We start from the raw sequence: 24068 nt of genomic DNA, 5'->3' as shown, positions 1-24068 counted from the left end.
GCTCCTCTGATGCTGCTTGGCCTGCTGTGTTCATCCAGCTCTGCACCTTGTTATCTCAGAATCTCCAGCATCTGCAGTTCCTGCTATCTCAAAACTCATACTAACAGGTTATTAGCTATTAAAAATGCAAACCTTGATGAGTGCAGCAATTCCAGGCTCTTTACAATTGCTATGGTAGAAAAAGGCCAGCTGTCCCAACTTCATATCTCTCATGAAATTTCGAGCCTGTTAACACAATTCACAAAATAATCTATGATCTCACTTTACACCTTGTATCTATATTTAGAGATTTTCTTTTAGCCTTGGATATACAGTTGATATACTCACATGGATGCAGTATATAAAAAGCAATCAACCTTCTTACTCAACCAGTTGTTCATTTTTTTGTGAGGAACACTTTATTCTGCTTCCAAACTATTAACACCAAAATTGTTTTTCAAAAGTCTCTCAAATGAGTAAAAGGGATGAAAATACAAGCTAGACTGCCCAAAATCATTAAACCTTCTTCTGAATTTCATATCAAGCGGTAAGTACAGATATGTTAGTAATTACATGTCTCAGGAAACACTCTGGTCTTCCCTGCAGATGTGCACCCAGATGTACACCTTATCAGAGGGTGCAATCCAGCCTAACAGAATGAAAAATTGAGCACAAATGATTCATAGACATGATTATAATATATACAAAAGTTCTTAATTTTTTTTTAACAATAATCTTAGCTCTGTTCAAAACACTTCTCCTCCCTTGATAACGGCCCTTGTCCGAAGTTATGGGACATTATATTTGTATTCCTCCAAATGCTCTTGCTCAGAAGTGCTCTTCAAATTATAATGAGATTGTCCAGCAAATGCAATTCAGCCTCTTTAAGAATCATTAAAACACTTTCAATCTGTTAATGCAGTCAGCCATTATCTGACTAGTACCACTCCACTGTGGTTACAATGGACAAGGGGAAGAAAAACTGAGACAGGAAACATAAAAACAGAAGCATCAGCAGCAGAGGCAGAAGCCTATTCATAAAGACCGAGCCCAGAGGGTGTATGGACTTCAACTGAAAAGCTGATTGTATGTCAGCTTTGCTCAACAACAGCTGACTGTGACATTTGCTGTGGGAACAGAAAGCACCAGACCTCATGGCAGGCCTTTAAAAACAGAGATGTAAATGATCAAAGCCCTCTGCAAGTCAGAGAGACAGAATGAAGTCATTCATCTTATTGACCTGTTCTGTCATTCAATGAAATTCAAACTCCAATCCATTTGTTCCACAAACTGCTTGTTTTTTGCTAGCCAATCTCAGATTTAAAAGTCTTATTCATTTAAGATTCTACTGTTATTTTTGTGTGTGGAAGAGTTGCATACTTCTATTATTACCCTTTGTGTGAAGATGTGTTAATGCCGAAGCTGATGGCACTTTTGCATGTTCACCAGACTAAACCGGAAGACTGTGTCAATCAGATACATTATTCCATTGAGCTGGTAATTGACATGTCAAGGGTGGCCTGCAAAATTCTCCACAAAGTAGATGTTCTGCCCAGCACACCTGAGCACGGTGAGAAGTGTAGTGTATACCACTGGAACCAACAGAAGAAGAAGATTGTGCACTGTGATGAAGGAAAGAGACAAGTCAGTGTGGCTTGTAGTGGAGGCTTTCCCTCAATACGTGCCACAATGGAAGCCACAAATCAAAGCAAAACAATACAGCTTCATTAAACTTAAAACTTTCATTGTAAGGGAGAAGTGTAGTCCAGTAATGTTGCTGGGCTAGTATTCAGGGATACAGGCTAATGCTCTGGGGACAAGGGTTCAAATTCCATTGCTGTGGCTGTTGGAATTTAAATTCAATTAATAAAATATGGAATTGAAAGCTAGTCTCAGGAATGGTGACCGCAAAATTATAACCGATTTATAAAATCCAGAGATTTTTCTAGTCTACACTTAAGTAGGAGTAAGGGGGGGGGGGTGCAAAAAAGCAAGGGTCCATATTCTATTTACTTAAGCTATGTGATAAGATCTCAAGGCCCATGATTTGCACATCCTTCACTATTCTGGAAATGCTAGACACTCCTGACAGTCTGGATGACAATGTGAGCAGGAGGTGCCTCCACCTGGAGCAATTCAAGCTCTGGGTTTTGGAGCCTGAGTGGCCGCTGAGCACTAGTCCAGTCACAAAGCCAACAGATTCATGGATAGCATATTTCAGGATGTGGTCAACCCAGTATAGAAAGAGAGCGAATGGGTGACTGCCAGTCAGAAGGAGACCAGGCAAGTAGAGAATCTCCTAAGTATACTTGCTGTACAGAAAGTTGAGCAGGATTGAAAGCTGGACATTCCTGATTATACAGCATTCAGACAAGGTAAAGAGGAGAATAGAAAAGTAGGTGGTGCAGCCTCAATATTGATCGAGCAATCAATTATAGCAGTGTGGAGGGGTGATAGCTTAGAAAGATCATTAAATGAGGCCATACAGATAGGAGCAAAAACCACATCCTCTCGGGTACATTCTAACAGAATTGGCATGAGACTTCACCATATATTCACATTGGATAATTGTCAGGTCTAACTGCCCAGAGGTGGCTGAAAAGGAAATTCAAGGCCAATGGTGTGTAATAACTGAGTAACATGAAATACAGAAGACATGAGATAAATCTAACAAAAAATAAAGCCATATCGTCATTTGAAACTCTTAATCAAACAAATTCTACTGCCTGACGTTCACAAAACCTCAAAAGGAAAATGCATGGGTTGGGGTGGAAGGGTGAAATAAGGGGGTGACAGCAAATTTGTACAACAAAATAATGCAAATTGGTTCCAGAAAGGTTACATTTCTACACTTTCAAACTGAGATTTGTCTTTCAGTCAATGGAAAATAAACGACATTGAGCATTCAATCCAATAACACATATTATAGGCAGCTAGCAATTTGTGCACTTAAAAGATTCATTAAAATCTTAATATTGGTCAATTCTGAATTCCAAATAAAAATTAAAATCAGATACTAAGAAAATATCTAATTTGACCTTGAAATTATTATCCTTCTGAATAGTGCTTATTCATGGCGAGTCCTAGTATGGTATGATATTATTCTAGATGTTTTAACTTTCATTCCTTATAAATATTCCTTATTTATACATGAATAAAAGGTTCAATCCAATGAAGTTTGATCCTGTAAAACTAGGATCCCAATTGGGAGGTACTGTTATACCTGGTAATTTCGAACACCATCCCAGCATGCAGTCTGATTTTGTTGTGCCTTCAAATCCTCAACTCCAAACTAAGAACAGAATCAAAGAAAGAATTTAAATATAACGTAGAAATGTTTATCTTATTTTCCCCCTCAAAGTAATAACTAGAAAAGTTTATTTGGTAAATACTAAAAATTCACAAGAGTAAGAAATGACCCTATTTGTCAATTAATTTTTCACCTTCACCTTCCCCTTCCATCCGTTCTGTACACAATCCTCCACACATCTGCACCAAAAAGCACAAGCCTAAGTACAGGGGAAATTAAGGAACTAGGTTCACATTTACTCATGTTTTAAAATGGGCTGGAATTTGGTTGCTGAGCAAGGTCATCCTCAATTTTCTCAATGCAGTAATTTAATTGTCCCACCATTAAACATTTAGGATGAACGCTATTGAAACGGTTAAGCTTTTTTAAAAAAATTAGGTTGTGATCAGTGCTTTGAAATAGAAAGATAGCACAACCAATGAAATTGTATGAAGAACTTAAGCAGCAATTCAGGTGCCGGTCATACTACTTCTTCTACACCACCTCCATTTTCCTGAACAATCCTCATATCGTTTAACTGTCTTGGTTTCCAAAAATCTTAAGAATATCAGCCTTGAATATGTTAACAACACCATATTGATTAGCCCTCTGGGATGGAGAATTATAAATATTTACAGCTCTGATTCAAGAAATGTCTCCTGACCACGCTAGTGAATGGCTGATCCCTTATCTGAGATGTTGACCCTTTACTACTAGACTGCCCAGCTTCGCAAACAGCCTTGTAGGATCCACCCTGTGATGAAATCTAAAAGAAATTATAGATTAGCGCTCATTCTGCTAAATTCCAGAGAATACACCCTATTCCACTTGTTCTTTCCTGACAACTCTCATCTCAAGAATGTGTGAACCTTCTCCTCTTGTGTATGTATTTTTATCCTATTTTAGATAAGGAGCCAAAACCTGTACAATAATGGTTAAGAAACCTAATTCAACACTCATCACAATTCCTTCTGTATAATATTGTAAATCGCCCTCTTATGAGAATAACACATTACCTTCACATCAACACCATTTTCAATTCGGCTTTCTGGTTCTGATTTCATCAGCCAAAAGCTGTGTGCCTCTTTGTTGCCCTTATCCTCTCCTGATGACTTTGCTGCCGTTCTACTGTCATCGGTTGAACTTTCTATTGTTACATCTTCAGTTGAGTTATCCAGTTCTTTTTTAGCAGATTTAGCAGCTGGCTCAGTTAATTCTACTAGCAACAGAGGACAAACAACATCAAGGAAGGAGCAGAATATTTTCCACGGATGTGGAAATAACAAGACATGCATTTGACAACGAATAAGTGTTGACTTGCAAATTTGGTCCCAGTAAAATTTCTTTCAAGCTATAATAATGCAGTCAGACTCTAACTGAGAAATGTAAAACTGCAAGCTAATTAAGAAGCTTAGTTTAACAAAATCCATCCAGCAGTAGCAGTTATCAATCAATTGAAATTTCTTACCTGAAAATAGTGTTAGTTACTGCAGAAGGAAGCTAACTTAGCAGTTGCAACTTCAGTTGAGCTACCAGACTCTACAAAAGTTCACTGTAGAGTGGAAATGACAAGACCTATGGGCTGTGTGAAATGGTTGCTAACTTAAGAATTTGGTGCAGGTGGAAACTCAGTGCATAGGGGAAAGAAGGTGCTGTTTTATATATATTTATCAGCATCTAATAGCTGAGGCATGTTCAATGGCATTATTTAATGAGAGGGAGAGGTGGTGGGCTGTTGGTAATGTCACTGGATCAGTAATCAAAGACCCACACTAATATTCTGGGGACACAGGTTTGAATCTCACCATGGTGAATGATAAAATTTCAAATGGTAAAATCTTTGTAAAAACCAGTTTAATGCTGACCGCAAACCATTGTCTCTTATTACACAAACCTATGTGGTTCACCAGTGCCCATTAGGGAAGGAGAGCTGCCAACCATATTTGGTACGACTTACATGTGACTTCAAGCTCACAATAATGTGGTCCACTCTTAAGTGCTCTCAAAGTAGCTAACAAGCTACTCTTTGCATTAAACAAAGTTTAAGAGAAGGAATGAAACTGGATGGACAATCAGGCACCTAGACACCAGAAACAAAAATAGTAAACTCCACCCTGTTGATTCTGTAAAATCCTCCTTCCTGATAGAAGAGCTGTCCCACAGTATAGTCAAACAACAGCTGACATTGTCTGTAAGGTATGATTCTATGAGTATATCTATGTTCCAGACGTAGCCAGGTCGCTTCATTATTTGAGGAGTCACAAATAGTGCTGATTGTGCAATCATCAGCGCATATCCCCATTTCTGACTTTATGATGGCGGGAAGATCATTGGTGAAGTAACTGAACAACAATGCTCTTAGAATACTGTTGATGAAGACCCACAAAGATATTCTGGAACCGAAATAATTGATCAACAACAACACAACCATATTCCTTTTTCGCAAGTATAGACTCCAACTAACGGACAGTTTTCCCTGCGATTTCTATTGGCTCCAGTTTTTATTTGTTTTGATTCCCTCATACCATACTGGATGCGTCCTGACTTACTGATAGGACAGACCAATCACAGGTGGCAACACAGTGGCGTACACTGAGCATACAGTTGCCCCAAGTCCTCAAATAAATTTAGAGATGTAGACAGAACAGTAGAAACATGGATAAAAAGTCTTGAGAAGTATACGTACAGGAGTCTGTGGTGGAGGCAGATAAAATTAGAACTTGCAAAAATGAAAGTTGGATAAGCTTTTGAAAAGAAAATATTGCAGGACTACGTGGAAAGAGCACAGGGGGTGAGATTAACTGACTTTCTTTTGCAGAGGGCTGGCATAGACAGGATGGGTCGAGTGGCCTTCTTCCATGCCGCAGCCATTTGTGATTCAATTACAGTTTAAGATGCAGTATATTTAAATGATAGCAGCGAAGGAGGACACTCTGAATCGAGGCTACCTCTCTGTAAAGTACACTAGTCAGACCCATTCCACTAATGTACCCTCTTTTTTAAAAGAAAAGTTACAGATTTATTAAGTGAATTCAAATTTCACAACTGCTATAGTTGGATTTGCATCGATGTCCTCACAGCATTATCCTAAGTTCTGGACTTCTAGTTCAGTGACATTACTGCTACGCTACCATCTCCTCAACCAATGTGTCCTCTTGAAATACATATTATACACACATATAAAAGAAATATATATTAGAAATGCATCACTGAACAATTTTTCTGCCAGCAAATCACCTGCGTTACTTCTTCTTCTTTATCCTTCACCATTAAATCACCCATTCTTCTGAATCAATTACCAATTTACCCCAATGTATCCTCTTTTTCATATTTTCTAATCAAACTGTTTGGAGACGTTATTACACAGCTAGGTGTAGTTGGGACTTGACCCCAGGCCTCCTGCTCCAGAGGCAGGAGGCAACTACTGCACCACAAGCCCCTTCCAATGCATCTTTTTTATTACAGTTCAAAAAAGCTTATTAAGTAAGTTCCTATGCTGTTCAGTTGTGGCTCATACTCTGGACAGCTTCCAAAAAAACCCAGGCCACCTGGCTCAGAGGCAGGGACACCTGAACTCTCCAATGTATCTTAATTTCTTTCAATTTAACTTATTTTTGTAATGAACCTGTTTAGAGATGTTATTACACACCACTGGTGCAGGTGGGACTTGAACCCAGGTATCTCGGTCCGGGGTATGGACACTACCACAGCATCACAAGAGGACCCTTCCAATTATCCTCTTCTTGTTTTGAGCAGCGTGCAGAAAAGGTTCATGAGGACAGCTCTAGAAGGTGAGGAATTTTAGTTATGAAGACAGTTTGCAGAAATCAAGACTATTTTCCTTGGAGAAAAGGAGGCCTAGAGGAGATTTAATAAAGTTATTCAAAATGATGAGGGGTCTGGACAGAGTAGATAAGGAGAGGCAGTTTCTTGACAGGATTGGAAATCAGATGGATAGATTTAAAGTAATTGACAAAAGAAGCAAAAGTGATAGAAAGAAAACCTTTTTCACATATGAAGTGGTTAAGATCTGGAATGCACTGCTTAAGAGCATAATACAGCCAAATTCACTTGGAAATTAGACGATTACTTGAAAAAAAAATGCAGCTTACCGAGAAAGATCAGAAGAACAACACTGTGAACTGCTCATTCAAAGAGCTAGTGCAGACAATATGGGCCAAATGGCTTCCTTCTGCACTGTAACAATTCTAGGATTCTGTACACTCTTGCCAAAATCTTAAATCTGCATTCCATAGTTCTTGTATAATCAGCTAATGGGAATACATTTTCCTTGACTACCTAATCCAAATCTGTCATTATTTTGTACACCCCCATCAAAACTCCCATCAGTTTCCTTTTTCTCCAAGGAGGACATAGGGCAGATGGCCAAATACTTCGTTAAAGATTTCAAGCCTTTCTTCCCTTTGAGAGCTGGAGATTTAAAGGAATTCCAGATGTGAGGGCCTAGATAGCCAAAGGCACAGCCACCAACTGTGAACTAACTAAAATTAAGAATGCACAATAGACCACAATTATAGCAGCACAAAGATCACAGAATAATTGGAGCTGAGGAAGTTACAGAGACAGAAAGGGTCAAGACCTTACAGATATTTGAAAACAAAAGGACAAGAATTTTTCCATTAGCTGCTGGTTGAGCATTGCTGCAATGAAGGTCAAAGAGCATGTGGGTGGCAGTTGAAGGGAACTTGATGTGATATCAGATTACTTCAAAATTACAGGTAAAATATTGAGATTTAAACTGCTGCTTTTTCATTCTGGTTGATAAAAAATCTGATTATTTCCCCAATCCAAAATTAATGTGCCTGGTCATCATTAGCACATGTACCCTCGTGATTGTGAACTTGCTATATTAAAAACTACAACCATGAACTCACATTCAACCACATTGCACCACTCTGCAAATACACCAAGATCTATTCATAAATCATACCTCAAAGCTTTCCAAGAAAAGCATCCACATTCATAACCTGATAATTCATTGAATTTAGCCAGTAATAGTTGACAGTAAAGGCCAAGATTATTTAGGTTTTCGAGCGGAATGGAACATGTGGCTTCAGAACACACACATTGTTGCTTATCCTACCAATACCACACTGCACCCAAACATCTGTGCAAGTATCAGACAGAAGAGTGGTCTCAGGTGTGAAGCCACCCTCTCTATAAATATCCTGCTGACTTCCATTATCAGGTGATGCATGAATAATTATCATCTTTACGAGGGACAGAGATGCTCTAAATCCTGGAGCTATACTGAACCAAGGGACCAGTGGATTCAAGAAAACAGCAACATGGAAGGAACTGGCAGAAAATTATAACAAGCTCAAAAACATAAACATTCCCTATATAATTCCCTATAATTTAGCAAAAAGGGAAACTCTTAGAATGGCTCTGTTATAACCACCACAGGTCACAACAGATCATTCCTTGATGCTCCTCCGTTACAAAGCCATTACATTCAGTTACCATCATCACTGAACATAGAATCACTAGCAAAACATAGGAAAAAGTATTACTTGATTTTCCATTTCCACCACGTTTTTTGTTTTTTGGAGACATCTTTGATTTTTCAACCTTTTTGTATCCTATAATGAGAAAAATATATAATATTGCCAGTGAAACACTGCATTCGTAAAGAAGCGAGCTTGGCTGCCAAAATAGCATTGAGATTCCAGAACAAGAAAAACTGTTCCCCAAACATCAGCATTGCGCAAAATGGTTAAAACATTAGATAACATGGTTATATCGAAATTGTAATAAAAATTTACTAATAAACCACAATACTGATTTCAATCCCATTAGTCAATGTTCACCATCAATTATAGAACACATTTTGAAGGAGTTCTTGAAGTTTTTTGTTCAGAAATCACGTTAAAACACATCATCACTTATCTGTGGGGGCATATATGACAAACATGTCACTGATTTTCTACTACAGAGATTCGAACATTTTTCCCTAAACAGGAATAAACCACTTTAACAAAAGCTATCAAAATTTGTTGTTTTCCTAGGAAGTCTATCAGGTATTAATCTGAATCCAGGAAACATATGTTTCAAATTCATTGAAAACTTCACAAAAGTTCATGTACTACAAAACACGCAGGCCCAATCAACTAGTGCAATAAAACCAAGATTCCAAGATGGAAAACAACTGACTAATAATGAAGACTAATAACTCATAATAATGAAGACACATATATTTTATTGATCAGACTAATTGTTCAAACTTAATTGCTATCACTTTGTTTTAAAATTAATGAATCAACTAAAACGAATACGTTAATATTAGTTGTCTGATGGTCAAGACAAAAATTTAGGGAGCTAAAGATTGTGGGATCAAGATCCATACATGATAAAGCTGATTTTGGGAATCAATGGGTCTAGAGAACAAGCTGGGGAATCTAGATCAGACGTAGGAAGTCGAGTGCGTGATTATGCCAACACCTCCATAGCCCTGTTGCTGTAAACTTCTTCACAAGATCACTGCAGCCCAACATTTTAACAATAAATGTATTCAACCAAGCTCTTAGCCAAAGTACAAAGGCATTCTTGACTGATGATAGAAAAATAAATGAAATCCTCAGCCCCAGACAGTGCCTGCTATCATCTAAAGTTATTTTCAGCAGAATCACAAGCACACTCTTACAGCAAGTTTGTGAAAAGGTACCCTGAAATCTGGTTGAAAATTGGAATCACTCAACTGCAAAACATTTTCATAAAAGCTTGACAATATTCAGAAGCTCTTTTCTTTTGTGGTGGAGGAAGGCAAATCAGGAGAATTTATGTCAAAGAAGGCACAATGATAGGTCAATCTGCTGTTCAACACAATGATTTTTTCAGACAGTAATGTTACCAAGAAAGCCAAAAAATCCACTATATTCTGAGAATTGGACAACTTCCCAATGTTTTTTTGAAAGGCAGATAATGCAAATTCACTGTGCACCTTGACACCTGATGCTTCCACTAAGACTGGCTCCTCTGACAGGGGATTTGCAGCTGGCCAGCAGTAAAATAATTTGAGTTGTTCCACATATGGTTGTATTCTGTAAAAATACTACTTCACAGCTTATCATTCCAGTTCCACAGAAACTTGGATTTGGAAATGTAGTTCTGAATGAGTTTATTGTCAAACACTGCTCTTACTTTTTCCAATCAGCAATTTGAGTTAAGTATGCGATAGTTGTTTCAGGTCCAAATAAGCAGAAAATTTCAGCAAGAATTATCAAGTGTTGAACAGAGAATATAAACATGGTGCAATAACTTTGTATATTCCCAAAACATAGTTATAGCATCATACAGCATGGAAACAGATTCTTTGGTCCAACCAGTCCATACCAATCATATTCCCAAACTAAACTAGTTCCACTCGCCTGTGCGATTGGCCAACATCCCTCCAAATTATCCTATTCACGAACTTATCCAACTTTTAAACATTGTAACTGTACCTGCTTCCACCACTCTCTCTGGCAGTTCAGGCCACACACAAACCACTCTGTGTAAAAGAGCTGCCCTTCATATCCTTTTTAATTTTTTAATCTCACCTTAAAAATATGTCCCCTAGTTTTGAACTCCCCCACCCTCGGGAAAAGACCCTTGTCACCCACCTTATCTATGACACTCATTATTCCATAAATCTCAATGAGGTCACCCCTCAACCTCCTACTCACCAGTGAAAAAAGTCCCAGTCTTGCCAATCTATTTTTAGATCTCAAACCCTCTATTCCCAGCAACATCCTGGTAAATCTCCTTGGATAAGTTGATGTCAACACCAATCACAAGATTCCAGCGTGCCAAACACAAAGCAAAAGACAACTGTGGGATTACTGTAGTAAAGAAAATGTAATCATTTGAATTCTTCTGACATTTGATCGACTGGTATTACATCAGACAAGAGATCAATTTCATTTCAAAACATGACATTTCTCTGCTTCAGTTTTCTATTCAAAGTTAGCAAATGTAAACTAATTCAGTCGACTCCCATTGGGAATATACAAAGTCATGCTGTTCATATCCTTTATTCAGCACTTTGTGCCATTCTCAGTTTGTAAAAGGTGCTGTTAAGTGGAAATCTGTCCTTTGTTACTTGAATTCTAAGTCTTTCCAAGTCGCCTTGACGAAAACGCTCAGCCAATCTTTATTTGTTAAGATTATACTTTAAAAAACCAAAAATGTTAATGCCAAAAGAACTGGAATTTAAGTTCAAATTCAACTAGTAGAGATTTACAATCTGCAACTGAAAGTTAGTGTCAGGAATTACCACTGGTGAACCAGTGGTGAACTTAAGACAATAAGACCATAATACTTTGGAGCAGAAGTAGGCCATTCGGCCCATCAAGTCTGCTCCACCACTCAATGGGATCGCAGCTTGTCTGATGTTCCTCAACTCCATTTTCCTCGATTCCCTTACTGATTAAAAATCCGCCTACCAAAGTTTCTAATGAAAGGATATATGCCGGCCTCACCCTCAAAAATCTGGTCGACTCGTAACTGCCCTCTGAAATACCATTCAAGTTTAAAAAAAAAGGTAGTGATCAACAAATACTGGCACAGAAACATAAAAAACAGAAAAGGTCATTCAGCCATCCAAGTCTGAACGACCAGAACTACACTAAATCTACTCCAGCCACACTTCCCAGCTCTATACTCTTCAATGTTACATTTCAAATGTTCATTTTACATGTACATTTCACTTTAAATGTACTGTTAAAAGTTTGTGAGGTTACCAGCCCCTGCCCCGCTCCCACCCACTCACCGACCCTAGGACTCCCGCCTCCGTCACTAGGCAACCGCTTAAAGGGAAAGGTCCCACCCGACTTAAAGGGGATGGCTCAGGCCTTTCGGTTATTTATCGGCACGAAAAAGAAAACGAAGCCTTCCTGCTCGGCCTACTATGTTCATCCAGCTCTACACCTTGTTATCTCAGATTCTCCAGCATCTGCAGTTCCTCCTATCCCCGACTAAAACAACTCACGTCTGAGGAGGCGAGCATGAGGTTTGTGAGTGAGAGAGGGGAAAATCATCAAAACAGGCGGGAGAACTGAACAGGCATAAAATAAAACCAAAAGTAAAGTGCTGGTCACTCGGAAACGGCCGCAACAACCCCGCAGCGCAGAGTGAAGCAAAATCACCGCCTGGAGCCTTTTTCTGAAGAAGGGTCCCGACCCAAAATGTCAACTTTCCTGCTCCTCCACCTCCACACTTTGTTATCGCCTGAAAGTCTGTGAGCTTCCGTCGGAAATCAAACACCTCACTCTAATTATTTACTGATTGTAGCCGGACCGTTCATCGGGGGGACCGGGAGGGAAGGGAAGTCCGGACCGTTCATCGGGGGGACCGGGAGGGAAGGGAAGTCAAGTCCGGACCGTTCATCGGGGGGACCGGGAGGGAGAGCCCGGACCGTTCATCGGGGGCACCGGGAGGGAGGGGAAATCCAGACGGTTTATCGAAGGGACCGGGAGGGCGGGGAAGTCCGGACCGTTTATCGGGGGGACCGGGGTGAGTGGAAGAGTCCGGACCGTTTATCGAGAGGACCCGGACCGTTCATCTAAGGAACCGGGAGGGAGCGAGAGAGCCCGGACCGTTTATCAGGGTTGTTGGGGGGTGAGGGAGAGTCGGGACGGTTTATCAGGGGGACAGGGATTGAGGGAGAGTCCGGACGGTATATCGGTGGGACCTGCATGAGGTGAGCAGTGTAGGCGGGAGGTTTGCGGAAACAGTTCCATGTCGAAGAGCAGCTGATTGTTCGCCCCGCTGCAGCATTAGGCCTTCACTTAGATCTGATAAACAGTGACAAAATTGTTCACAAATCGAACAATCATTCACATAAGAATAAAAATTGCTGGAGAAACTCAGCAGGTCTGGCAGCATCTGTGAAGAGAGAAACAGAGTTAATGTTTCAATCCCCATGACCCGTCTTCAGAACGGCACACAGCTGGGTTCATTTAATTGTTCTAACCCAATGGATGTGTGAGGTCGCACATTTGAAGTTTCAAGTGGAGTCAGGAGATCAGAGCAAAGACATATAGACTTACATTTCTGTAACATATTTAATGTCCATAAAGATTCATAGCCAATGAAGTAATTCTGAAGTTGCCATTGATGTACTGTATACACAGGAAGCACCCACAAACAGTACATGTGCGAGTGACCAGATTTTTATTAACCCAAGGGACCTGAGGTATTTGATTAAATGCTTGGCATGTAGGATAATAAAGCCTAATGGAAACTGAAGAAGTTGAATTAGTACAGTTCATGCTGAATCTGTTGAGAAGATTGTGCTAGTCTTTTGAAAAAGGTCTTTTTAGGGAAGATCAACAAATACTAGCTTTGCTGGTGATGTCCAAATTTGATGAAAGGATACAGTAAAAATTCATCCGCGATCAAGGAATTGAGCTATGAGGAGATTTGGTATAATTATGTTATCTGAAAATGAAATTGAAAGTTTTTACTCGCAAGATGTTCAGTGTTAAATGGAGAAACTCCTTGGGGAAAATTGGAACAAAGGAACATAACCTTTGAGTCCAGCTTAACTGCCACTGTGAATATGTTGCAAAGGCTATAGATGGAAAATCAATTGAAGGAAACATTCTTAGGAAACACTTAGAAAAATCAAGGGATAAAACAAAGTGCTGAAGAAACTTGGGTCTGGGAGCATCTGGAGAGAGGAAAACATAGTTAATCTTGTTCTGAAGGGAACGTGGGTCTCAAAGCGTAAACTCTGTTTTTCTCTCCATAAACGGAGAGGTGCTAATAAAATAGTATAGACTCAATGGGCTGAATGGTTTAGGTTTTGTCTGGTAAATTTATCTGCCACATATTGTTAATTGAATTAGCTGTCAACACATCCTAACCATCCCATTGAGCAAACTGATAAAGAAACATTGTGATGTACATACTGAGAAAGGTAAATTACAACAACGAGTTTTATATGTCATTCGATCCAAGCAAAATTCTTTCATTTATTTAGTAGTCTTCACAATCTCATGATTTTACAACGTGTTTCATAGCCAGAAGTTTTGCTGCATATTGGTGTAATTATTTTTATTCTTTTGCAGGATGTGGGTTTTGCTTAGGCCTGTATTTATTGCCCATTCCTAACTACTTAGAAAGCAGTTAAGAATCAACCACATTGCTGTTCATCTGGAGTCATATCTAGGCCAGATCAGGTAAGGATATAGATTTCCTTCCCTAAAGGACAGCAGTGAACCAGGTGAGTTATTCAGTGGTGATTATCCATTTACTGTTATGGTAGCTCTCTATTCCAGATTTTTATCGAATTCAAATTTCACAGCCATAGTGACAATAACACGTACGTCCCCAGAATATTGTCCTGTGATACTCGTTTGGGGTTCTGAATTGCTATTTCAGTGACAACACTTCTAGGCCACCACCTCCCTGTTTGTACAGAGCAAGCTCCCACAAGTAGCATCACGGTTATGTCTAGATAATTTTTTTTGTGATGAGTTTGAAAATTAGATATTGAACGACCTCCCCAGATCACTCCCCTGCTGCACTTGCAGATAGGGTCGGGGGATCCTTTACACCCATCTGAAAAAACAAATGCAGCATCAGTTTAATATCTAATCCAATGACAGCACTTCTCACAGTGCAACTGACTGCAATGTCGTGAAAGGTTTTGTGCTCAAGACCTTGAGTGGAACGTTAACACACAATCTTTTAATTTGGAGGTGAAAGTGAAACTAACTGAACCAGGGCTGATAAGAGTATTGGGTGGGACAGACTTATTTCCTTTGAATAAAAAACTAAGGAGCTAGAAGTTTCAAAATGAGTCAAGGTGAAAGTGTAATAAATGCAGATACATATGCTGTATGTTTACTAAATCCCGTATTTTCTGCGTTGTGTTTGCGCACAGTGTCAACCAAGGACAGATGGACAGTGAAGTACAAAGAGATGGCAGAATTCTGGACCTTATTGATGATGCATGGCGTGAGGACAAACTGCCATATGAAGATGTGGAAATACCACTAGTACGTACAGAATTCCTATTTGTGTAGTGTCTTAAAATAATATTAATTGTATGAAGGTTCATCATGATTACTTTTGGAATGAAAAACAGTTAAAATGTGATTGGAATGAAAAACAGTTAAAATGTGAGAGCAGTCCCCACATATATGTGGCAAAATGAAAACAAGACAATGACTGCCTCCTATTTTGGCAAATAAAGCAGACTTTTCTAGTTGTTTTTTGTATTGATTCCAAATTTGTTTAGGGTTGTAATTGTCTCAGAAAAGCCAACCACTATATTGAACATATAAAACCAAGAAGCAGGAAGGGAAGCTGGTGTATAAATTATAAAGGATGATGAGGAAAAGGCAGGAAAGTGGAGTTTGAGGGTTATAAGATCAACCATGATCTCGTTGAATGGTGGAGCAGACACAATGGGCTGCTATGTCTGAAGGCCTATAGTCTTAAATTGTTGCTTATTACTTGGTGTTGCTATCTCGTTTTTTAAAATGTGTGTCACATTTATTCAAGTAAAGGTCATTGGGGAAATTTGTGTGAGTCATTAAGCTGCTCCACATGCCCTAAACATCTAGGGGTGCTGGAATTTTTAATGGTGTTATTGTCCTTTTTTAAACTGCAAGTAAATGCTGTTCAGAAGAAGTTGGTTGTTGAAATGTCACATACTACACCATTAGAAGTAGAAATAAGTAAGCTCTACTTGTTAGCATCACTTGGGTAATTAAAACATGAAGTGGCCCATTGCCATGGAAAATCTATTGGGACGTAATAGAAATAGGAGCAAGAGTAGGCCATTTAGCTCTACATTCCAGCTCCACCATTCAGTGAGATCATGGCTGATGTTCTATTTCAAACCATTTTTTTCTGGACTACCCCTATATCTCTTTTGTTTTAAACATATAGAAATCTATCTGTCTCAATTTTGAAAATACTCAGTGGCTGGCCCTCTGGGGCATAGAATTTCAAAGATTCACCATTTTCTCAGTGAAGAACATGCTCCTCTTCTCAGTCCTTAAATGGGCTGCCTCTTAATTTCAGATTGCGTACCTGCCTGTAGGCACCACAGCCAGGGGAAACATCCCTCCAGCACATGCCCTATTGATCATTGTAAAAACTTGGTACATTTGAATGAGATCATCCCTCATTCTTCAAAACTTGAAAGATCATAGGCCCAGAGATAGTAGGAACTGCAGATGCTGGAGAATCTGAGATAACAAGGTGTAGAGCTGGATGAACACAACAGGCCAAGCAGCATCAGATGAACAGGAAGGCTGACATTTCGGGCCCAGACCCTTCTTCAGAAAATTTTTTTTCTGAAGAAGGGTCTAGGCCCAAAACGTCAGCCTTCGTGCTCCTCTGATGCTGCTTGGCCTGCTGTGTTCATCCAGCTCTACACCTTGTTATCTCAGATCATAGGCCCAGTCTATTTAATCTTTCCCCATAGGACAATCACTGGAACCCAGAAGTTAGTTTCGTGAACAAAGATAGTGATCTTAATAATTATGTTCTTTCTTTATCTTTTGTAGAGTGAACTTCCAGAACCTGAACAGGATAATGGAGGAACAACTGAATCTATTAACGAACAAGATATGAAATGGACTGATTTAGCCTTACAAAACCTGCATGAAAATACCCCTTCTGCAGGAAGCTAACTTTGGAAGACATCATTACAAACATAGGCTTATTTATGTATTGCCATATTCTTTTTGTGCAGATGCATTGCTGTCAGAGAGTTTGCTCTCAAATGAAGATGTACTGTAAGCCATTGGGTCTATATCATCGCCAACGTAACATGTCTGAACTAAAACTTGACAAACACATTCAGTTTGCCCGTGAAGAAGTATATGTATAATCAGCAATCTGTACTAGAGGATGCTTTTATCAATATATGCACAGTGTCACGTGAATGTAAATATGGACTACGAAGTGTCCACTTGTTTCATTTGCTTTTAATACCTGAGATTTTCATAGACTAAAATTGGCTTAAAAAGACAACCACTAACCTAAGTTAGCTACACTAATCATCTGCCCACAGATTGAGGCAAGTTCAGAAAACCACATGAACTAAACAAAAGCGCTTGAACTGAAATTACCTTTTAATTTAGAGACATCAAATCAATTGATAGAATCAGGCTTCAACAAACTGGCATTTTTTTTTAGTTTACACCGCACATAAATTGGAATTGAAAGGATTATCTGCAGATGTCCAGCTTAGAAAAACAAAGTAGGCAGAATTGGGAATACAGATTAGCATAGCAGCAGACAGAAAGAATAATTGATTGTCAGCAGCAAAAACAGGAAGTCTGATTCCCTCTTCCTCATCATGAAAATAATATTAGGTGAGACAGTAAGCTAGAGAAACAACCATTTGTTGAGAACTTTAAGATAGTTTCAAATTTCACTACCTCAGGATATCATTTGCCAGGTAAACAATGGTGGTGTCAGGTCAACACCTCCAGGATTCTTAAGAATTTAAACTAGCTTTTTTTATTCTTGTCTTTACCAGATACCCTTTACATTTTAAACTTGTGTATATGTGTTTGATTTTGCATTTTATTATTTTTCTTAGTAGGCAATAACATTTCCTTCAAGAAAATTTTGTAACTGACTCCCTAATTTTCTCAGTAGTTGTATGTTTTACTTCAGGTGTGATAAATATGTGCTAAAAAGAATACATGTTTGTTGCGATTGGCCGAGAAAGTGTTAAAGAGAAAGGAACCAAACACCACTACTTGTCTGGTCATATCAAAAGGCCCTTTATAGTTTCCAAGTGATCATTTTTAAGAAAATCTGTACAGAGGTTATAGTGGACAGGAAGAAAAAGGGAGGATTGGAATTCTCAGAGACACAGGAAACAGTAGCTGGCTGGGCCTCAGTCCTCTCAAAACATGCTATGGCTGCTGTAAGGCAGGCCACTATCTTTAACAGAACTAAGCAGGATTACAGAAATCTGAAATGTCTTGTACCTTTGTTGAATCGCTGAGCAGTCAGTGACTGGTTCCTTGATAACTGCTGTTATTAATGCAGTGTCAGGTAGTGTTTGGGCTTGTGCACTATATTTAAGTCAAGGGAGTATTAGATTAAAGAGCATTGAGAACACTATTCTGTATGTAGCTGAAAGAATACCAATGTTGAGGTGTTTGATAGTGGTACTTAATGAGACAGTCTAGAACCAAAGGGCATAGTTTCAGAATAAAGGGACACGAATTTAAGACTGACATCAGAAGGAATTGATTCTCTATGGGTTGAGTCTTTGGAACTCCTTGCCACAGAGAGCTCTGGGGGCAGAGTCTTACATATTTAAGGGTGAGATAGGTTCTTGATCAAAATAAAAACCAAAAGAACTGCGGATGCTGTAAATCAGAAACAGATACAGAAATTGTTGGAAAAGCTTAGCAGGTCTGGCAGCATCTGTGGAGAGAAATCAGAGTTAACATTTTGGGTCGAGTGACCATTTCTTAGAACTTTTGATTCTAGATCGTTTGGGAAACAAGGGTTGTGGGAAAAGTCACAAAGGTGGATGTGAGAAATGTTGGATCAGCCATGATCTATTGAATAGTGGAGCAGGCTCAAGGGGATGAACAGCCTTCTCCTGTTCCTATTTCATGATCTTATTGAAGCAAAATAAATATTCACACAGCTGAGAGTTTACATTTCTATTTCCTGATCCTAATAATCTTAAATAAGTCTGTTGTTGTTGTAATAAAAATTGTCAACAATCACACAACACCAGTTTATAGTCCAACAGGTTTATTTGAAAACGCAAGCTTTCGGAGCCTGGGTCCTTCAGGTGTTAGTGAAAGAGGTGGTATCAGACACAGAATTTATAAGTAAAAGATCTAAGGTTCACACCATTGATGAGGATGTACTAAACAACCAAAGATGGTGTTAAATCTTTAATCAGTTAGAATGTTTTAATTGATTAATATGTATATGTAAACCCCAAATTTACATATACATATTAATCAATTAAAACCTACCTGATTAAAGATTTAACAGCATCTTTGGTTGTTTAGTACATCCTCATCAATGGTGTGAACCTTTGATCTTTTACTTATAAATTCTGTGTCTGATACTACCTCTCTCACTAACACCTGAAGGACCCAGGCTCCGAAAGCTTGCGCTTTCAAATAAACCCGTTGGACTATAACCTGGTGTTGTGTGATTTCTGACTTTGATCACCCCCGTCCAACACTGGCACCTCCACATAATGAAAATTGACAGAAAAAAGGAAACATTTAAATTGAAAGAATCAAGATGACACAAATATGAAACAACCAGATGTGAGACAGGGAGAGAAATAGACTGAGAAAAGAAGAAGACAAATAGATTGAGCTCATGGAAAGATATTAAAGGCGCAGAGCAAAATGGATGAATGCAGGGAAGCTTTAAAAAGCAACATAAGACAAGAATTAATGGTGATTAAAAAGGATTCAGGCACCTCAAAGAAGCAATGGCTTGAGTGCAAGAGTAGGTCAGAAATAGGATTAAAGAATGGAAACAGATAGAAATGACAGGGCTGGGAAATTGAACAGAAATCCTCAACCCTTTCTGATATGTACATGATAAGGATAAGGTATTTGAAAGGCTGTTTTCAAAACTGATGAATTGCCAAGGCAGGAGAAGATGCATCTAAGGATGCTGATGGGAGTAAGAGTGGAAATCACTGAGGTACTGACTAGAAACTTTTGGTTCTTAAAGGTGGTGCCACAGGACTGGAGAATTGAAAATGTTTACACTTTGTTCATAAAAGAATACAAGAATAAGTCTAATACTTACAGGCTAGTTATTTTAACCATGAGTTAATCTGGGACAAAATTAGAGACATAGACAAATGTAAATTAATTAAGGGATGCTAATATGGATAAACTAAAGACAAATTGAGATTACCAATTTGAGTGATGAAGATAACAAAGAGGGGAAATGAAAATAATGAGTGTATGGATTTCCAGGAGGTAGTTCATGAAATGGCACACAGTAGATTTGTCAGCAAACATGAAACCCATGGAATAAAAGGGGAAGTAACAGCATGAATACAAAGTTGACAGTGATAGGAAACATAGTAGTGGTAAAAAGATGTTTTGCAGACTGGAGGAGGGAATGCAATGAGGCTACCCAGGGGTTGGTATTTGGCCCTTGATATTTATTAATGGCTTGGACCTGTATGTTCAAGATGCAATTTTAAAGTTCGCAGATGACATAACATGGGTGAGTACAGTGATATGTCAGGAGGACAATGGGAGACTTCAAGAGGAGGGCATAGACTGGTTGAATGGGTGGACATATGTGAAATTATACAATTTGTTGGGAGGGCCAAGGACAGCCAATAAAAAATATAACAAAGGGACATTCAATGAGATCATGGCTGATCTGATAACTCTCAAATCCACTTTCCTGCCTTTTCCCCAAAACCTTTGATACCCTTAATCTCAGCAATGAACATATTTAGCAACTCAGCCTTGTCAGTCCTCTGCGGTAAAGAATTCCATAGATTTGCTACCCTATAAGAGAAGAAATTCCTCCTTATTACTCTCTTAAATATGTGACACTTTATTTTGACATTATGCCTTCTAGTCCTAGACTCTTGTCACAAGATGCTTTTTGCATCTTCCCTGTCAACTCCCCTAAGAATCTTGTATGTTTCAATAAGGTTGCCTCTCATTTTTCCTAAACTCCAAAGAGTACTGGCCCAACTTCATAGAATCCCTACAGTGTGGAAACAGGCCCTTCAGCCCAACAAGTCCACACCGAACCTTGGAGCAGACCCATCCCCCTATAACCCACCTAATCTACACATCCCTGAACACTACGGGCAATTTGGCATGGCCAATCCACCTAGCCTGCGCATCTTTGGACCATGGGAGGAAACCCACACAGACACAGGGAGAACGTGCAAACTCCACACAGTCACCCAAGGCCGGAATCAAACCCGGGTCCCTGGTGCTGTGAGGCAGCAGTGCTAACAACTGTGCCACCGTAACTTACTCGACATTTCCTTATAAGGCCTTGTATCCAGCTATTATACAGTGTGATACTAAATAAAAACCGAAAGAACTGCAGATGCTGTAAATCAGGGACAAAAACAGAAGTTGCTGGAAAAGCTCAGCAAGTAAGGCAGCATCTGTGAAGAAAAAATCAGAGTTAATGTTTCCGGTCCAGTGACCCCTCCTCAGAACTGATGGTGGCTGGGAAAATGTCAGTTTATATGCAGAAAATAGGGAGGTGGGTGGGGTAGGGAGTAAACGATAGGATAGAGCCCAATGAGAGAGAAAGACAGTTGGAGAGACAAAGGAGTTGCTAACGATCAGGCTGGGAGGGTGAGTAGTTGTTAATGGGGACTGTTAGTGACTAACAACAGGGGGTGTGTAGTGGCAGACTATGTGGTAACAGGGCCTGGTGTGTGGGGTGGGGGGCTGGGACATGGGAGAGTTTAGGCCCTAAAATTATTGAACTCAATATTGAGTCCGGAGGGCTGTAGGGTCTCCAAGCAGAAAATGAGGCTTGCATTGTTCCTCCAGCTTGCGTTGGGCTTCACTGGAACACTGTAGCAAGTCAGAGACAGAGATGTTGGCCAGGGAGCAAGGTGGTGCATTGAAGTGGCAGGCAACAGGTAGTTCAGGGTCTTTTTTGCGAGCAGAACGTAGATGTTCTGCGAAGTCTATGCTTTGTTTCCCCAATGTAGAGGAGACCACATTGTGAGCAGCGAATGCAGTAGACTAGATTCTGGGAAGTGCAGGTGAAGTGTTGCTTCACCTGAAAGGTGTGTTTGGGCCCTTGGATACTGGGGAGGGAGGAGGTAAATGTATCTTTCTCTGATACATCAATGATATCATTGGTGCTGCTTCTCTCTCTCATCTGGAATTGGAAAACTTCATCAATTTCGCCTCCAATTTCCATCCTGCCCTCACTTTCACCTGGTCTATCTCTGACTCCTCCCTTCCCTTCCTCGACCTTTCTGTTTCCATTTCTGGGGATAGACTGGCCACTAATATCCACTACAAACCCATTGACTCCCACAGCTACCTGGACTATACATCCTCACACCCCGCTTCCTGTAAAGACTCCATCCCATTCTCTCAGTTCCTGCGTCTCTGTCGCATATGTTCAGATGAGGCCAACTTCGACAAGAAAGCCTCCAAAATGTCTACCTCCTTCCTCAACCGAGGATTCCCCAGCTCCGTTGTCGACAGGGCCCTCAATCAGGTCCAACCCATCTCCCGCACTTCTGTCCTCACCCCTTCTCTTCCCTCCCGCAACAGCGATATGGTTCCCCTTATCCTCACCTACCATCCCACCAGCATCCACATCCAGAAGATCATCAGACGCCATTTCCGCCACCTCCAGCAAGATGCCACTATGAGACACATATTCCCCTCCCCTCCCTTGTCCGCCTTCCGCAGGGACCGTTCTCTCCAGGACACCCTGGTCCACACTTCCTTCACCCCCAACACCTACCCTCAGCCCTACGCCACCTTGCCCTGTAACCGGCGAAGATGCAACACCTGCACATTTACCTCCTCCCTCCCCAGTATCCAAGGGCCCAAACATACCTTTCAGGTGAAGCAACACTTCACCTGCACTTCCCAGAATCTAGTCTACTGCATTCGCTGCTCACAATGTGGTCTCCTCTACACTGGGGAAACAAAGCGTAGACTTGGTGACCGCTTCACGGAACATCTATGTTCTGCTCGCAAAAAAGACCCTGAACTACCTGTTGCCTGCCACTTCAATGCACCACCTTGCTCCCTGGCCAACATCTCTGTCTCTGACTTGCTACAGTGTTCCAGTGAAGCCCAACGCAAGCTGGAGGAACAACGCAAGCCTCATTTTCTGCTTGGAGACCCTACAGCCCTCCGGACTCAATATTGAGTTCAATAATTTTAGGGCCTAAACTCTCCCATGTCCCAGCCCCCCACCCCACACACCAGGCCCTGTTACCACATAGTCTGCCACTACACACCCCCTGTTGTTAGTCACTAACAGTCCCCATTAACAACTACTCACCCTCCCAGCCTGATCGTTAGCAACTCCTTTGTCTCTCCAACTGTCTTTCTCTCTCATTGGGCTCTATCCTATCGTTTACTCCCTACCCCACCCACCTCCCTATTTTCTGCATATAAACTGACATTTTCCCAGCCACCATCAGTTCTGAGGAAGGGTCACTGGACCCGAAACGTTAACTCTGTTTTCTCCTTCACAGATGCTGCCAGACCTGCTGAGCTTTTCCAGCAATTTTGTTTTTGTTCCTATTATACAGTGTGTCAACTCTCAGAATTACTCCAAAACATGTTGTCAGCAAACTGCTCAAAGAAACCGAATTAAAAGCAAAATATTGCAAATGTTGAAATCAGAAATTAAGAAAAACAAAATGCTAGAGAAACTCAGCAGTTCAGGCAGCACTAACAGAGGGAGAACCAGTGTTAATGTATCGAGTCCTGTGCAACTCTACCTTAGAGCTGCTGTATGTTATTCTCCTAAACACAAGACGAGGTAAGAGTGTAGCATCATAATTCATTTGGGTCTCAAGTTGCATCACAATCATTTCAGCTAAAGCCCAATCATTGTAATGTGACATTATCACAGCAGTTAATTTTAAACAGCTAACTGATGTGCTTGCATCATACATGTAGCCATAGTAACACTAATATTCTAGGATGTGCTAATCCGAATTGCAAAGTAAATTGTGAATAGTCAGTAGTCACAAAACTTGATAAAAACATGTTAAAAGTCCCAAAACTTGTTTTTTACCCTGACTCTATCCATGTTTGATACTTTGTAGCAGTACTTTGCTTCTTTTACA

The 24068-nt window shown here is 40.0% G+C and overlaps 2 protein-coding genes across 20 annotated transcripts in view; one reads left to right on the top strand and one right to left on the bottom strand.

The window, feature by feature from the left end:
* The window catches only part of thyn1 (thymocyte nuclear protein 1), a 27179-nt gene extending 14396 nt beyond the window's left edge, over nt 1–12783 (bottom strand). The window contains exons 1-5 of one of the 14 annotated variants that reach the window (XM_048615562.1): nt 12258–12783; nt 8803–8871; nt 4285–4484; nt 3203–3271; nt 133–225 (exon numbers count right to left, since the gene is read on the bottom strand). In XM_048615562.1, the coding sequence (XP_048471519.1) occupies nt 133–225; nt 3203–3271; nt 4285–4484; nt 8803–8871; nt 12258–12306 (480 nt within the window). In that variant the 5' untranslated portion in view covers nt 12307–12783. The other 13 variants (XM_048615561.1, XM_048615570.1, XM_048615571.1 and 10 more) reach the window with 13 other exon arrangements.
* Nucleotides 12784–14403: 1620 nt separating this feature from the next.
* Nucleotides 14404–18910, top strand: anapc13 (anaphase promoting complex subunit 13). 6 transcript variants are annotated; one of them, XM_048615578.1, is made up of 3 exons: nt 14404–14451; nt 15175–15273; nt 16795–18910. In XM_048615578.1, the coding sequence occupies exons 2-3, from the start codon at nt 15175–15177 to the stop codon at nt 16918–16920; spliced, it is 225 nt and encodes a 74-aa protein (XP_048471535.1). In that variant the 5' UTR covers nt 14404–14451; the 3' UTR covers nt 16921–18910. The 6 variants fall into 6 exon arrangements, with proteins under 6 accessions (XP_048471535.1, XP_048471531.1, XP_048471532.1 ...); XM_048615574.1 differs by having other exon boundaries at nt 15159–15273; XM_048615575.1 differs by having other exon boundaries at nt 14442–14495; nt 15159–15273.
* Nucleotides 18911–24068: the final 5158 nt, after the last annotated feature.

Source organism: Rhincodon typus, chromosome 32 (genome assembly GCF_021869965.1).
Source record: "Rhincodon typus isolate 14 chromosome 32, sRhiTyp1.1, whole genome shotgun sequence".
NCBI lineage: Eukaryota > Metazoa > Chordata > Chondrichthyes > Orectolobiformes > Rhincodontidae > Rhincodon > Rhincodon typus.
Note: the sequence above shows the minus strand (reverse complement) of the source record. Positions and strands in the feature narration are given on the sequence as shown.

Coding starts and splice junctions, on each gene's coding strand:
- anapc13 (XM_020514041.2), top strand. CDS start 15,115: ATGTTTACTAAATCCCGTATTTTCTGCGTTGTGTTTGCGCACAGTGTC. Junction 15,274..16,794: donor AAGATGTGGAAATACCACTA/GTACGTACAGAA, acceptor TATCTTTTGTAG/AGTGAACTTCCAGAACCTGA.